Source organism: Anolis sagrei, chromosome Y, assembly GCF_037176765.1.
Source record: "Anolis sagrei isolate rAnoSag1 chromosome Y, rAnoSag1.mat, whole genome shotgun sequence".
NCBI classification, from domain to species: Eukaryota; Metazoa; Chordata; class Lepidosauria; order Squamata; family Dactyloidae; genus Anolis; species Anolis sagrei.
This window is the reverse complement of record NC_090035.1, coordinates 43,879,050-43,896,537: the sequence shown is the minus strand read 5'-3', so window position 1 is coordinate 43,896,537 and position 17,488 is coordinate 43,879,050. Positions and strand designations below refer to the sequence as shown.

The following is a 17,488-nucleotide window of genomic DNA, read 5'->3' as shown; positions in this document are numbered from 1 at the left end:
GGCACAACATCCAGTCTGTTAGCAGTTTCAAAATTTGCACAGATGGCCACAATACACCCCACCAGAGATATAGCTGTTGGCAACCTTGCAGCACAGTGATTGTGGAGGGAGGCAGAGGCCAATATTACTTCTTTGTGAGCCCAGGGTGTTTATTCCCTACCAAAATATACACCCAATGTCCCCCTGACATTTCATAGAAGGGGATGAAGAGACATCCAGGTCATCTTCACGAACCTCCTTGGGATGAAGAACCAGGCTTCTTGCCTCTGGGAGGCATCCCATCCGCGATCATTCCCTCACGTGGCATTCCAAGAGTGATCAGCAGGGAGTCAGGTGCCCCCCATGATGCTAATTGGGAGCAGCCATTCTTGGACTCCTCTCCTCTTGAAGTCAAAACTATCAACCCCAGAATCTCTTTACCAAAAGGAAAGAGGGAAGCAGATGGACAATCATTCCCCATGCTCCTCTCAAGCAGGAGAGGCATTGCCACGAGCCTCTGAACCTGGAGGCCTCCAGAAGCAGAGTGAGAAACCTGGGCCCTCTTCACAAACCACCATGAGAGGAGGATCTCTCAAATGAACCTTCCATCTGGAAAGATACCCCTTTAGTAATCCTTGCACCAGGCAGCAGGTCTGGGAATAAGAAAGCTGAGAGAGGCCCTCTCTATGAATCCCATTACCAAAAGCCAGAACAAGTTCCCACTGCACCTGGAATATGTCAGAAGAGGTTAAGAAGTCCCGATACTTCCCCTGGGCCTGGTTGAGATCAGCCACCATACGGCTCCTCCTGCCCAGGCCAGGCTCCACCATCAGTGCTCCTTCCAGCTCCCAGAAGTCAAAAAGAGGAACACAGTGGTCCCAGCTTGTACAAATGGGCATCGAATTCCAATCAGTCCCAACAGATACCATCAGAGGCTGTTGCAACCCAAAGCAGTCAGAAATGGAGGGGCACACAGCTGGGTCCGTTTCACAAAACCGTCTGGGAGGAAAGTCCCATGGACTCTGCTCCGCTGCTGCATGCACCACTAATTACCATTCCCCCAGGCGGCTATCTATCAGAATTCTCCCAGCCATGGCAACCGTCATCAACAGCCAGCACACCCAAAAGCTGTCCAAATGAAAGGGACAAAAGCAATGTGGGTTCTCTCCAGGCACCCGCTTGGTACAGGCTGAATAGGCACCCGGTGCCTCTCCATGAGCCAGAATGGAAATGTCGCCCTGGAGGGGACCCATCTGACAGTTGTTAAAAGATGAGAAGGGACCGCCAGGTCTTCTTCCTGAGGGTGGCCCAAGCAACAGCTGTGGGTCTTTTCCCACCTGGAACCATTGATCATTTCATGATCAACCATTCGTTGTCATTCCACCTCTGAATGTGCTTGCTTTCTTTCCTCTGCCATCTTTGTGTCAAATGACTTAGAGGTCAAGCCATTCTTGGGGGCTCTTTTGTGAATGAAGCCTCCAAAACAGACACAGTGCTTGGGAAGGTTGAAACAGTAAAGTCAAGTGAGATGTTAAATAGTACTTTACATGCAACTATGGCAAGATGTAACACTTTACATTTGAAATGTTACTTTTTGCTACTGAAGCAACAATACAGATATATTCAGAACAAAATGTAGGTAGAATACTAAAGCCAAGATATACTCATTTGTGAAGCCCCACCATGCATATTTAGACTGGGGAATGTCTCCTAACACTTCTCATCCTCAGTGACAAGCCACGTCTCCCTTTCCACTTCTGGATCAGAATGCTAAAGGCTCCTGTCTTAACATGTCACATGCCATGCTGTTTGGGGATGATGGGTGTTATACTCTTACCAGACAGACAACTGTGCATAGATAGAGACTTTCCCATCTTGGGCATCATGGAGGTTGTGCTCAATTCCAACCACTGGGGTGCTGTCACTCCCAATTTCCTGCCAAAGAGCTTTGTTTGTAAACTCCCTCCTTGATTGAATAGCCAGCACTTTCTGGCATTCCTTATGGGTGCCTTAAATACCTCCTCACTTAAGTGATACCTATTTATCACTGTTTTTGAAATTTTTAGGTAGGCAGGAGCTGGGCCAAAGGCCAGGAGCTCACCCTGACCCTGGCTTTGACCGGTCAATCTTTCAATTGGCAAAATTTACTGCAGTTGGCGGTTAACCTAGTGTGTTCAAGCCCCGTCCATAACTATCCCAATGTGAGATTTCTTAGTGGTGCATTACTGGTTGATTTTGCTGACATTGTCAGTGCCAAGATCTACAATATGTTTGCAGCATCTTTGGCCACATAGAAACATTGTACTAATGTTCAAGCACATAGATGTAAGTACTCCCATTCAGATCTTATTGCTACCATTTTCTTGTTTTTAGCTTTGCTGCAAAGATGATCGGAAAATCTATTTGTTTTTGTTTTTTACTGTTTATATGGCAAGAATACAGTGAGCCCTTTGTATCCACTGAAGTTTGGTTCCAAGATCTGCCATTTGTGGACTGTGGGGTGGTGACCTTGGACAAGTCCCAGCTTCTTAGCCTCAGAGGAACAAATACTACCAAGAAATTTTTATTTATTTATTTATTTACAGCTTTTATATTCCGCCCTTTTCACCCCGCAGGGGTACACATATTTGGCAAACATTCAATGCCAATTTTTTGACATACAAACATATACAGAAATACACAGGCTATTTAACTTTTTCTGGCCGCCAGGGGAGCTGTCACTTTCATCGTCCATCTGCGAGGCTGATGAAGCACTTCCGTATTCCCCGCATGCTTCCCCACTGGAATGCTTTGCTGGAGTCTTCTTTATGGCCTCATAAATCAGTTAATTTAGCCTCCCCACACTTTTAAGGTTTTACATAATTTTCCTACTTGACAGATGCAACTGTCTTTCAGGTTGCAAAGGTCGACAATAGCCTACACACAATTGGTTGGAAACCCACTCCAACACGGGCTGGCTTCAAACTCATGACCTTTTGGTCAGAGTGATCTTAATGCAGCTGACACTCAGCCAGCTGCGCCACAATCCCGGTGCAACACCATAATCGCTTTGCCATTGGGTTACCAGAATCTGGAAATGACTTGAAGGCACACAACAATAAATACACACACTTTATTTATTTATTTACTGAATTTATATACTGCTTTTCTCACCCGGGGGGTGGAGGGTGGGACTCAAAGTGGTTTACAACAAATAATGGCAAAACCCAATGCCTCACATTCATATAAACCGAATCATAAACCTAAATGAAACATATAAGGGCAGCCAAGGATGAAACATGGTGATAGGTGATAGGTGGGCCTGCATACATTTCTTGGTGTGCTGCCTTGACCAATAAGCTTAACACTGGGTATAGGGCAGGCCTGGGCCAGCCCGCCATTCAGGTGTTTTGGACTCCAACTCCCACCATTCCCCAGGCTCTTTCCCAGCCGCTTAAGTGGAAAAGAATCATAGAATCATACAGTAGGAAAAGACTTCATGGGCTATCCAGTCCAACCCCCTGCCAAGAAGCAGGAAAATTGCATTCAAAGCACTCCCAACAGAAGGCCATCCAGCCTCTGTTTAAAAGCCTCCAAAAAAGAGTCTCCACCACACTCCGAAGCAGAGAGTTCCACTGCTGAATGGCTCTCACAGTCAGGAAGTTCTTCCTAATGTTCAGATGGAATCTCCTTTCTTGTAGTTTGAAGCCATTGTTCCGCATCCTAGTCTCCAGGGCAGCAGAAAACAAGCTTGCTCCCTTCTCACCTACCTGCGTGACTGCATCTCTGTGTACGAACCCACACAATCTCTTCGATCAGCTGGAGAGTCCCTGCTCGCGCTCCCACCACCATTGCAAGCGCGATTGGTGGGGACGAGGGAGAGAGCCTTCTCGGTGGTGGCCCCTCGACTCTGGAACTCCCCAAGGACATTAGGCAAGCCCCAACCCTGGCAGTCTTTAGGAGGAGCCTAAACACATGGTTGTTTCAGTGTGCCTTCCCAGAATAAGGAAACTCCCATCAATATGTCCCTAAATGCACTTTATTAGTAATCTAGGATTGTCTGCACATTTCATCCCTCTCCAAAACTTCTATCCCAGGTATATGTCACCTTGTCATGCCCAGCATTATTTTTTTTTAATTACTACATCTGGCCCAGCCATAGGTTTTTAAACGCGTCGTGTTATTGTTAATGTTTATTGCTTATTTTTTGCTTATGACTTTATTTATTGTTTTGTATTACTGTTGCTATTGTTTACTGTTGTATTGTGGGCTCGGCCTCATGTAAGCCGCACCAAGTCCCTTGGGGAGATGGTAGTGGGATACAAATAAAGTTTTATTATTATATTCTCCATATGACTTCCTCTCACATATTTATACATGACTATCATGTCTCCTCTCAGCGTTCTTTTCTTCAGGCTATACATGCCCAGCTCTATAAGCTGCTCCTCATAGGGCTTGTTCTCCACACCCATGATAATTTTAGTCGCCCTCCTATGGACACATTCCAAGTTGTCAATATCTCTCTCGAATTGAGATGCCCAGAATAGGACAACAATATTCCAGATGTGCTCTAACCAAGGCAGAATAGAGCATGGGTAACATTACTTCTCTGGATCTAGGCACTATACTCCTATTGATGTAGGCCAAAATCCCATTGGCTTTTTTTTTGCCACCGCATCACATTGTTGGCTCATGATTAACTTGTTGTCCATGAGGAAAAGGAAGGAGCTTGAGGCTGTGAGGAATGATGGGACTCCAAAACACTTGGATGGAGGAAAGGACAGTGAATCTAGGTTGGGGAGCCTAAGGCTGTGAGGAATGGTGGGAGTCCAAAACATTTGGAGGGAGGGAGGGAAGGACGGTCCGTCTAGGTTGGGGGGCCTGAGGCTGTGAGGAATGGTGAAAGTCCAAAATACTTGGGGGGAGGGAGGGAAAGATGTTGGGTCTAGGCTGGGGGGCCTGAGGCTGTGAGGAATGGTGGGAGTCCAAAACACTTGGAGGGAGGGAGGGAGGGAGGGAGGGAGGGAGGGAGGGAGGGAAGGGCGGTGGGTCTAGGTTGGGGGCCTGAGGCTGAAGTCAATAGGGAATTGAAAAGTGTCTACTCCAGGAGGAGAGGCCCTACAGCCCCACCAGAGGGATCACTATGTTGGTGAGCAAGGAGAAGCCTAATTTTAAGCAATTTATTTCCTCTAGGTATCCAATAAGAATCTCACCAAAATTGAAGAAAGCATCACCGAGATGATTTATTAGTGATTCAGCTGAAAAGGATGCCAAACTAAGCATAACATGTACACAAATAAATGCCATTTTTATAGAAATACAGAGTTGTGTGGTTCAAATCTCCCACTCTCCGCCCCCTCACCCAGCTTGGTGATTGGCCTGCACGCTAACAGCTGGGAGGAGACTCGGTCACACACACACACACACACACACACACACACCGAGTGCCTGGGCCAATCACAGGGCTCCTGTGGTGCGCCAGAGCCAATCAGAAGGCTTCTGCCACCGGTGCTCCAGCAAATCAGGAGGGAGGGAGGGAGGCGGGGCAAGGGAATACAATGCATTCTTGAATGGATTAGGGAAACTCAGGAAATGTCCAGGGGCTCGGCAAGTCCTCAATGGCCTTCAAGCTAAGCTTTTCTATTGTCTGGTGATTGGTTGAAACAAATACTAACATTAGTGATACCAACATGATCTGGGTTTTTCCTCCTATGATAAGACAGGGGAACAATGGGGGAAACTTTCAGTTGATGTCTTCAATGAGAGAGTTTGAATGGAAACAGATCAAGAGGGGGAAACTTTCTGAAGGCTTCCCCTTGTCCTATTGTAATATAATCAAGATTTCCCAAGCGATCATTTCCCTGGTGGCCCAATCCTCCAAGGCCAGAGGCATGATTCTTTGTTATAGTCCATGCAAGAAGTGTTTTTTTTTATAAGGGTTTCTTCAATTGCTAATTGCTTCCTCTCCAGGGTCAGGGTGGCTTCCTTACATTTTTATACATTTTTCCAAAAAAGGGAATGGGGCAAAAAGGGTCAGGAAAAGGTCAGATACACAGGAAGAAATATAGAAATACAGAAATCATGTTATAGAAATCATATTCATCCCTCCTCCCCCCCCCCCCCCCCCCCCGTGCCTCATAGGGAAATTGATAAAAAGCCTTAATCACGGCTCAGTTCATAGTTCATTTCATGAAGATCCATAGGTGAAAATAGGTCCATGGAGGGAAAAGAGGTCCATAAACTGTGTAAAAGGTCCAAAAGTCATAAAAAGGGGTCTGATGATTTCCACCAAGCCAAGATATGGAGTCCTGCCGTGCTGAGGTTGAAGCTTATCCTTGGTCCTTGGAAAACTATAACTCCTTCCAAGGGGTGGAGCCCAGTGACCGAAAGCCTCATGGGGTGACCGCATCAAGTCTTCGGGTTGAGGGGGCTCCAGAAGGACCAAGAAACAGCGATGACAGCGGTAGCGCAGCGAGGCTCAGATTTGACAATCAGCTGTTTTCCTTAAAAATATTCTTTAAAATCAAAGGTTATTCCCCGAGCGTAGGGGCCCGAAATGCAAAAAGCGAGATAGCACATAGTGTTAGAATTTAGCTAGGAAAAATATGGCACCAAAATGGAGTCGATCCATCAACTCGTGGATACAGGGGCCCGAGGGGTTTCCGTATCCACGGTTTGAAGGAACGCAGATTTAGCTTCCCTGGGACGCCTGGAAGGCATCCCGGGGGGGGGGGCAGCGGTCTCCCATGGCCCAGAAAAGGTAAATTCGTGCTTTTTAAATGAGTGAGTCAAGAAAAGGACACAAAGTATCATTCTGATGAGGTAAAAGGTCACAATTCAATTAGTCTTTATTTAGGGATTGGTTACAGTGTTTGGGCTGGAGAAAGAAGTGAAAGGAGTGAGCACAACACTGCAAAGAGTCCCTAGTTGAAGCTGGGGCACATTTCATCTGGGGCACATTTCATTAGTCTTGGCCCAACCGGGCATCCAGGAACTGAGGAACTTCCTGCGGCTGGTCAGATTGAGCCCGAGCACAGCAGGGAGCCCCACCTTCACATTGGTGTGAACTGCAGCGGAGAGTTCCGCAGTTCCTGGACCAAGCTTTTGGGACCAACGGATGAAATGTGCCCCAGCAGCCAGCTCAAAACCAGGAATGCTTGTAGTTTCACCTTGCTTTCCCCTTCCCTTTACTTTGTATCCTTTCCCTAATAAAAGTACTTGAAACTTGCAACTTTTTATCTTTCCGCATGTTACTTTTGTATCCTTTCTTGACTCAAACAGAATAACATTGCAATAGACCCTTTTTTGGGCTCCGGAGAGCCGTGAGCCCGCAGGAGGCGCCTCCGGGCGCCCCCCGGACCCCGAATCTGCGATCGCCTAGACCGCGGATACGGAAACCGCCATTTCAGGCCCCCTTATCCACGAAAATACTTAAAATGGCGGATCGCCGCCGTTCCAATTTTATAGAAAAATATAAAATTGGAAAATTTTTCTACAACTAATTCTAAGACTAACTGCCATTTCCTTTTTCTCGTTTTGGGCTCCTTCACCCGGGGAAAAATTAGTTTTTAGAGATTACACTAAAATTAGAGATTACACTAAAAAAATAAGTAGCATGCAAACACTGGCTGGTGTTTGTGTAACAAGTTTGAGATCACACCAAAGAAATGAGTAGCACGCAATGACTGGCTGGTTGTGTGACAAGTTTGAGATTACACTAAAAAAAAGTAGCACGCAAACACTGGCTGGTTGTTGTGTAACAAGTTAGAGATCACACCAAAGAAATAAGTAGCACGCAAACACTGGCTGGTTGTGTAATAAGATAATATGTTTTGTTATATAAGAGAGGTTTACCTGCCTGTTCAATCTGGAAGTCGTTGTATTTTATATCCCCCTCCCCAATTATCCTCCCCCCCCTCTCCTTCACACCCAACCCCACTCACAACTTCCGCCTGCACTCCCCCACCCGACCAGACCTCCCTCATCTTTCCCTCCCCTAATAGGCCCACCACTTTCTGATGTTTTTTTTTATATATGTGATGAAAATTTTTGCAATAAAGATATTTATAAAAAAAAGAAATGAGTAGCACGCAATCACTGGCTGGTTGTGTGACAAGTTTGAGATTACACTAAAAAAATAAGTAGCACGCAAACACTGGCTGGGTGTTGTGTAACAAGTTAGAGATCACACCAAAGAAATGAGTAGCACGCAATCACTGACTGGTTGTGTGACAAGTTTGAGATCACACAAAAAAAATGAGTTGCACGCCAACACTGGCTGGTTGTGTTACAAGTTTGAGATTACACTAAAAAAATAAGTAGCATGCAAACACTGGCTGGTTGTTGAATAACAAGTTTGAGATCACACCAAAGAAATGAGTAGCATGCAATCACTGGCTGGTTGTGTGACAAGTTTGAGATCACACCAAAGAAATGAGTAGCACGCCAACACTGGCAGGATGTGTAACAAGTTTGAGATTACACTAAAAAAATAAGTAGCATGCTAACACTGGCTGGTGTTTGTGTAACAAGTTTGAGATCACACCAAAGAAATGAGTAGCACGCAATCACTTGCTGATTGTGTGACAAGTTTGAGATTACACTAAAAAAATGAATAGCACGCAAACACTGGCTGGTTGTTGAGTAACAAGTTTGAGATCACACCAAAGAAATGAGTAGCACGCAATCACTGATTGGTTGTGTGACACCTTTGAGATCACACCAAAGAAATGAGTTGCACGCCAACACTGGCAGGTTGTGTTACAAGTGTGAGATAACATTAAAAAAATAAGTAGCATGCAAACACTGGATGGTTGTTGAATAACAAGTTTGAGATCACACCAAAGAAATAAGTAGCATGGATTCACTGGCTGGTTGTGTGACAAGTTTGAGATCACACCAAATAAATGAGTAGCACGCAATCACTGGCTGGTTGTGTGACAAGTTTGAGATCACACTAAAAAAATGAGTAGCATGCAAACACTGGCTGGTGTTTGTGTAACAAGTTTGAGATCACACCAAAGAAATGAGTAGCACGCAATCACTGGCTGGTTGTGTGACAAGTTTGAGATTACACTAAAAAAAAGTAGCACGCAAACACTGGCTGGTTGTTGTGTAACAAGTTAGAGATCACAACAAAGAAATGAGTAGCACGCAAACACTGGAAGGTTGTGTAACAAGTTTGAGATTTCACCAAAAAACGAGTAGCACGCAATCACTGACTGGTTGTGTGACAAGTTTGAGATTACACCAAAGAAATGAGTTGCACGCCAACACTGGCAGGTTGTGTTACAAGTTTGAGATTACACTAAAAATATAAGTAGCATGCGAACACTGGCTGGTTGTTGAGTAACAAGTTTGAGATCACACCAAAGAAATGAGTAGCACGCCAACACTGGCAGGTTGTGTAAAGAGTTTGAGATTACACTAAAAAAAATAAGTAGCACGCAAACACTGGCTGGTTGTTGTGTAACAAGTTTGAGATCACACAAAAGAAATGAGTAGCACGCAATCACTTGCTGATTGTGTGACAAATTTGAAATTACACTAAAAAAATGAATAGCACGCAAACACTAGCTGGTTGTTGAGTAAAAAGTTTGAGATCACACCAAAGAAATGAGTTGCCCGCCAACATTGGCTGGTTGTGTAACATGTTTGAGATTGCACTAAAAAAATGAGTTGCACGCCAACACTGGCAGGTTGTGCGACAAGTTTGAGATCACACCAAAGAAATGAGTTGCCCGCCAACACTGGCTGGTTGTGTGGCAAGTTTGAGATTACACTAAAAAAATAAGTAGCACACAAACACTGGCTGGTTGTTGAATAACAAGTTTGAGATCACAACAAAGAAATGAGTAGCACGCAATCACTGGCAGGTTGTGTGACAAGTTTGAGATCACACCAAAGAAATGAGTAGCACGCCAACACTGGCTGGTTGTTTAAGAAGTTAGAGATTACACTAAAAAAATATGTAGCACGCAAACACTGGCTGGTTGTTATGTAACAAGTTTGAGATCACACCAAAGAAAAGAGTAGCACGCAATCACTTGCTGATTGTGTGACAAGTTTGAGATTACACTAAAAAAATGAATAGCACGCAAACACTGGCTGGTTGTTGAGTAACAAGTTTGAGATCACACCAAAGAAATGAGTTGCACGCCAACACTGGCTGGTTGTTGAGTAACAAGTTTGAGATCACACCAAAGAAATGAGTAGCACGCAATCACTGGCTGGTTGTGCGACAAGTTTGAGATCACACCAAAGAAATGAATTGCACGCCAACTCTGGCAGGTTGTTTAACAAGTTTGAGATTACACTAAAAAAATAAGTAGCACGCAAACACTGACTGGTTGTTGAGTAACAAGTTTGAGATCACACCAAAGAAATGAGTAGCACGCCAACACTGGCTGGTTGTGTGACAAGTTTGAGATTACACTAAAAAAATAAGTAGCACGCAAACACTGGCTGGTTGTTGTGTAACAAGTTTGAGATCACAGCAAAGAAATGAGTAGCACGCAATCACTGGCTGGTTGTGTGACAAGTTTGAGATCACACCAAAGAAATGAGTAGCACGCCAACACTGGCAGGTTGTGTAACATGTTTTTGATTACACTAAAAAAATAAGTAGCATGCAGACACTGGCTGGTTGTGTGAAAAGTTTGAGATTACACTAAAAAAATGAATAGCACGCAAACACTTGCTGGTTGTTGAGTAACAAGTTTGAGATCACACCAAAGAAATGAGTTGCCCGCCAACACTGGCTGGTTGTGTAACAAGTTTGAGATTACACTAAAAAAATAAGTAGCACGCAAACACGGGCTGGTTGTTATGTAACAAGTTTGAGATCACACCAAAGAAATGAGCAGCACGTAATCACTGGCAGGTTGTGTGACAAGTTTGAGATTACACTAAAAAAATAAGTAGCACGCAAACACTGGCTGGTTGTTGTGTAACAAGTTTGAGATCACACCAAAGAAATGAGTAGCATGCAATGACTGGCTGGTTGTGTGACAAGTTTGAGATCACACCAAAGAAATGAGTAGCACGCCAACAATGGCAGGTTGTGTAACAAGTTTGAGATTACACTAAAAAAATAACTAGCACACAAACACTGGCTGGTTGTTGTGTAACAAGTTTGAGATCACACCAAAGAAATGAATTGCACGCCAACACTGGCTGGTTGTTAAGTAACAAGTTTGAGATTACACTAAAAAAATAAGTAGCACGCAAACACTGGCTGGTTGTTGAGTAACAAGTTTCAGATCACACCAAAGCAATGAGTGGCACGCCAAAACTGGCTGGTTGTTTAAGAAGTTAGAGATTACACTAAAAAAATAAGTAGCATGCAAACACTGGCTGGTGTTTGTGTAACAAGTTTGAGATCACACCAAAGAAATGAGTAGCACGCAATGACTGGCTGGTTGTGTGACAAGTTTGAGATTACATTAAAAAAATAAGTAGCACGCAAACACTGGCTGGTTGTTGTGTAACAAGTTAGAGATCACACCAAAGAAATGAGTAGCACGCAAGCACTGGCAGGTTGTGTAACAAGTTTGAGATCACACCAAAGAAATAAGTTGCACACCAACACTGGCAGGTTGTGTAACAAGTTTGAGATCAACACCAAAGAAATGAGTAGCACGCACACAATGGCAAGTTGTGTAACAAGTTTGAGATTACACAAAAGAAATGAGTAGCACGCAAGCACTGGCAGGTTGTGTAACAAGTGTGAGATCACACCAAAGAAATAAGTTGCACGCCAACACTGGCAGGTTGTGTAACAAGTTTGAGATCAACACGAAAGAAATGAGTAGCACGCAAACACTGGCAAGTTGTGTAACAAGTTTGAGATTACACCAAAGAAATGAGTAGCACGCAAGCACTGGCAGGTTGTGTGACAAGTTTGAGATCACACCAAAGAAATGAGTTGCACGCCAACAGTGGCAGGTTGCGTTACAAGTTTGTGATTACACTAAAAAATGAGTTGCACGCCAACACTGGCAGGTTGTGTAACAAGTTTGAGATCAACACGAAAGAAATGAGTAGCACGCAAACACTGACTGGTTGTGTGACAAGTTTGAGATCACACCAAAGAAATGAGTAGCACGCCAACACTGGCAGGTTGTGTTACAAGTTTGAGATTACACTAAAAAATAAGTAGCATGCAAACACTGGCTGATTGTTGAATAACAAGTTTGAGATCACACCAAAGACATGAGTAGCATGCAATCACTGGCTGGTTGTGTGACAAGTTTGAGATCACACCAAAGAAATGAGTTGCACGCCCACACTGGCAGGTTGTATTACAAGTTTCAGATTACACTAAAAAAAGTAAGTAGCATGCAAACACTGGATGGTTGTTGAATAACAAGTTTGAGGTCACACCAAAGAAATGAGTAGCATGCAATCACTGGCTGGTTGTGTGACAAGTTTGAGATCACACCAAAGAAATGAGTAGCACGCCAACACTGGCAGGTTGTGTAACAAGTTTGAGATTACACTAAAAAAATAACTAGCACACAAACACTGGCTGGTTGTTGTGTAACAAGTTTGAGATCACACCAAAGAAATGAAATGCACGCCAACACTGGCTGGTTGTTGAGTAACAAGTTTGAGATTACACTAAAAAAATAAGTAGCACGCAAACACTGGCTGGTTGTTGAGTAACAAGTTTGAGATCACACCAAAGCAATGAGTGGCACGCCAAAACTGACTGGTTGTTTAAGAAGTTAGAGATTACACTAAAAAAATAAGTAGCATGCAAACACTGGCTGGTGTTTGTGTAACAAGTTTGAGATCACAACAAAGAAATGAGTAGCACGCAATGACTGGCTGGTTGTGTAACAAGTTTGAGATCACACCAAAGAAATAAGTTGCACACCAACACTGGCTGGTTGTTGTGTAACAAGTTAGAGATCACACCAAAGAAATGAGTAGCACGCAAGCACTGGCAGGTTGTGTAACAAGTTTGAGATCACACCAAAGAAATAAGTTGCACACCAACACTGGCAGGTTGTGTAACAAGTTTGAGATCAACACCAAAGAAATGAGTAGCACGTATACAATGGCAAGTTGTGTAACAAGTTTGAGATTACACCAAAGAAATGAGTAGCACGCAAGCACTGGCAGGTTGTGTAACAAGTGTGAGATCACACCAAAGAAAAAAGTTGCACGCCAACACTGGCTGGTTGTGTGACAAGTTTGAGATCACACCAAAGAAATGAGTAGCACGCCAACACTGGCAGGATGTGTAACAAGTTTGAGATCACACTAAAAAAATAAGCAGCACGCTAACACTGGCTGGTTGTTGTGTAACAAGTTTGAGATCACACCAAAGAAATGAGTAGCACGCAATCACTTGCTGATTGTGTGACAAGTTTGAGATTACACTAAAAAAATGAATAGCACGCAAACACTGGCTGGTTGTTGAGTAACAAGTTTGAGATCACAGAAAAAGAAATGAGTTGCACGCCAACACTGGCTGGTTGTTGAATAACAAGTTTGAGATCACACCAAAGAAATGAGTAGCACGCAATCACTGATTGGTTGTGTGACAAGTTTGAGATCACACCAAAGAAATGAGTAGCATGCCAACACTGGCAGGTTGTGTAACATGTTTTTGATTACACTAAAAAAATAAGTAGCACGCAAACACTGGCTGGTTGTGTGACAAGTTTGAGATTACACTAAAAAAATGAATAGCACGCAAACACTTGCTGGTTTTTGAGTAACAAGTTTGAGATCACACCAAAGAAATGAGTTGCCCGCCAACACTGGCTGGTTGTGTAACAAGTTTGAGATTACACTAAAAAAATAAGTAGCACGCAAACATGGGCTGGTTGTTATGTAACAAGTTTGAGATCACACCAAAGAAATGAGTAGCACGTAATCACTGGCAGGAGGTGTGACAAGTTTGAGATTACACTAAAAAAATAAGTAGCACGCAAACACTGGCTGGTTGTTGTGTAACTAGTTTGAGATCACACCAAAGAAATGAGTAGCATGCAATGACTGCCTGGTTGTGTGACAAGTTTGAGATCACACCAAAGAAATGAGTAGCACGCCAACACTGGCAGGTTGTGTAACAAGTTTGAGATTACACTAAAAAAAATAAGTAGCACGCAAACACTGGCTGGTTGTTGTGTAACAAGTTTGAGATCACACCAAAGGAATGAGTAGCACGCAATCACTTGCTAATTGTGTGACAAGTTTGAGATTACACTATAAAAATGAATAGCACGCAAACACTGGCTGGTTGTTGAGTAACAAGTTTGAGATCACACCAAAGAAATGAGTTGCCCGCCAACACTGGCTGGTTGTGTAACAAGTTTGAGATTACACTAAAAAAATAAGTAGCACGCAAACACGGGCTGGTTGTTATGTAACAAGTTTGAGATCACACCAAAGAAATGAGTAGCACGTAATCACTGGCAGGTTGTGTGACAAGTTTGAGATTACACTAAAAAAATAAGTAGCACGATAACACTGGCTGGTTGTTGTGTAACAAGTTTGAGATCACACCAAAGAAATGAATTGCACGCCAACACTGGCTGGTTGTTGAGTAACAAGTTTGAGATTACACTAAAAAAATAAGTAGCACGCAAACACCGGCTGGTTGTTGAGTAACAAGTTTGAGATCACACCAAAGCAATGAGTTGCACGCCAACACTGGCAGGTTGTGTTACAAGTTTGAGATTACACTAAAAAAATAAGTAGCATGCAAACACTGGCTGGTTGTTGAATAACAAGTTTGAGATCACACCAAAGAAATGAGTAGCATACAATCACTGGCTGGTTGTGTGACAAGTTTGAGATCACACCAAAGAAAATGAGTCACACGCCAACACTGGCAGGATGTGTAACAAGTTTCAGATTACACTAAAAAAATAAGTAGCACGCAAACACTGGCTGGTTGTTGTGTAACAAGTTTGAGATCACACCAAAGAAATGAGTAGCACGCAATCACTTGCTGATTGTGTGACAAGTTTGAGATCACAGCAAAGAAATGAGTAGCACGCAATCACTGGCTGGTTGTGCGACAAGTTTGAGATCACACCAAAGAAATGAATTGCACGCCAACACTGGCAGGTTGTTTAACAAGTTTGAGATTACACTAAAAAAAATAAGTAGCACGCAAACACTGGCTGGTTGTGTGACAAGTTTGAGATCACACCAAAGAAATGAGTTGCACGCCAACACTGGCAGGTTGTGTTACAAGTTTGAGATTACACTAAAAAAATAAGTAGCACGCAAACACCGGCTGGTTGTTGAGTAACAAGTTTGAGATCACACCAAAGCAATGAGTTGCACGCCAACACTGGCAGGTTGTGTTACAAGTTTGAGATTACACTAAAAAAATAAGTAGCATGCAAACACTGGCTGGTTGTTGAATAACAAGTTTGAGATCACACCAAAGAAATGAGTAGCATACAATCACTGGCTGGTTGTGTGACAAGTTTGAGATCACACCAAAGAAAATGAGTCACACGCCAACACTGGCAGGATGTGTAACAAGTTTCAGATTACACTAAAAAAATAAGTAGCACGCAAACACTGGCTGGTTGTTGTGTAACAAGTTTGAGATCACACCAAAGAAATGAGTAGCACGCAATCACTTGCTGATTGTGTGACAAGTTTGAGATCACAGCAAAGAAATGAGTAGCACGCAATCACTGGCTGGTTGTGCGACAAGTTTGAGATCACACCAAAGAAATGAATTGCACGCCAACACTGGCAGGTTGTTTAACAAGTTTGAGATTACACTAAAAAAAATAAGTAGCACGCAAACACTGGCTGGTTGTGTGACAAGTTTGAGATCACACCAAAGAAATGAGTTGCACGCCAACACTGGCAGGTTGTGTTACAAGTTTGAGATTACACTAAAAAAATAAGTAGCACGCAAACACTGGCTGGTTGTTGTGTAACAAGTTTGAGATCACACCAAAGAAATGAGTAGCACGCAATCACTGATTGGTTGTGTGACAAGTTTGAGATCACACCAAAGAAATGAGTTGCACGCCAACACTGGCAGGTTGTGTTACAAGTTTGACATTACACTAAAAAAAGTAAGTAGCATGCAAACACTGGATGGTTGTTGAATAACAAGTTTGAGGTCACACCAAAGAAATGAGTAGCATGCAATCACTGGCTGGTTGAATAACAAGTTTGAGATCACACCAAAGAAATGAGTAGCACGCAATCATTGATTGGTTGTGTGACAAGTTTGAGATCACACCAAAGAAATGAGTAGCACGCCAACACTGGCAGGTTGTGTAACATGTTTTTGATTACACTAAAAAAATAAGTAGCACGCAAACACTGGCTGGTTGTGTGACAAGTTTGAGATTACACTAAAAAAATGAATAGCACGCAAACACTTGCTGGTTTTTGAGTAACAAGTTTGAGATCACACCAAAGAAATGAGTTGCTCACCAACACTGGCTGGTTGTGTAACAAGTTTGAGATTACACTAAAAAAATAAGTAGCACGCAAACACGGGCTGGTTGTTATGTAACAAGTTTGATATCACACCAAAGAAATGAGTAGCACGTAATCACTGGCAGGAGGTGTGACAAGTTTGAGATTACACTAAAAAAATAAGTAGCACGCAAACACTGGCTGGTTGTTGTGTAACTAATTTGAGATCACACCAAAGAAATGAGTAGCATGCAATGACTGGCTGGTTGTGTGACAAGTTTGAGATCACACCAAAGAAATGAGTAGCACGCCAACACTGGCAGGATGTGTAACAAGTTTGAGATTACACTAAAAAAATAAGTAGCACGATAACACTGGCTGGTTGTTGTGTAACAAGTTTGAGATCACACCAAAGAAATGAATTGCACGCCAACACTGGCTGGTTGTTGAGTAACAAGTTTGAGATTACACTAAAAAAATAAGTAGCACGCAAACACCGGCTGGTTGTTGAGTAACAAGTTTGAGATCACACCAAAGCAATGAGTGGCACGCCAAAACTGGCTGGTTGTTTAAGAAGTTAGAGATTACACTAAAAAAATAAGTAGCATGCAAACACTGGCTGGTGTTTGTGTAACAAGTTTGAGATCACACCAAAGAAATGAGTAGCACGCAATGACTGGCTGGTTATGTGACAAGTTTGAGATTACATTAAAAAAATAAGTTGCACACCAACACTGGCAGGTTGTGTAACAAGTTTGAGATCAACACCAAAGAAATGAGTAGCACGCACACAATGGCAAGTTGTGTAACAAGTTTGAGATTACACAAAAGAAATGAGTAGCACGCAAGCACTGGCAGGTTGTGTAACAAGTGTGAGATCACACCAAAGAAATAAGTTGCACGCCAACACTGGCAGGTTGTGTAACAAGTTTGAGATCAACACGAAGGAAATGAGTAGCACGCAAACACTGGCAGGTTGTGTAACAAGTTTGAGATTACACCAAAGAAATGAGTAGCACGTAATCACTGACTGGTTGTGTGACAAGTTTGAGATCACACCAAAGAAATGAGTTGCACGCAATCACTGACTGGTTGTGTGACAAGTTTGAGATCA

At 43.1% G+C, this 17,488-nt stretch overlaps 1 protein-coding gene across 1 annotated transcript in view; it reads left to right on the top strand.

The window, feature by feature from the left end:
* Positions 1–5,276, top strand: part of LOC137095687 (pumilio homolog 1-like) — a 215,044-nt gene extending 209,768 nt beyond the window's left edge. The window contains exon 22 of the mRNA XM_067462472.1: positions 5,152–5,276. Coding sequence (XP_067318573.1) covers positions 5,152–5,208 — 57 coding nt within the window. The 3' untranslated portion in view covers positions 5,209–5,276. The remainder of the gene's footprint in view (positions 1–5,151) is intronic.
* Positions 5,277–17,488: the final 12,212 nt, after the last annotated feature.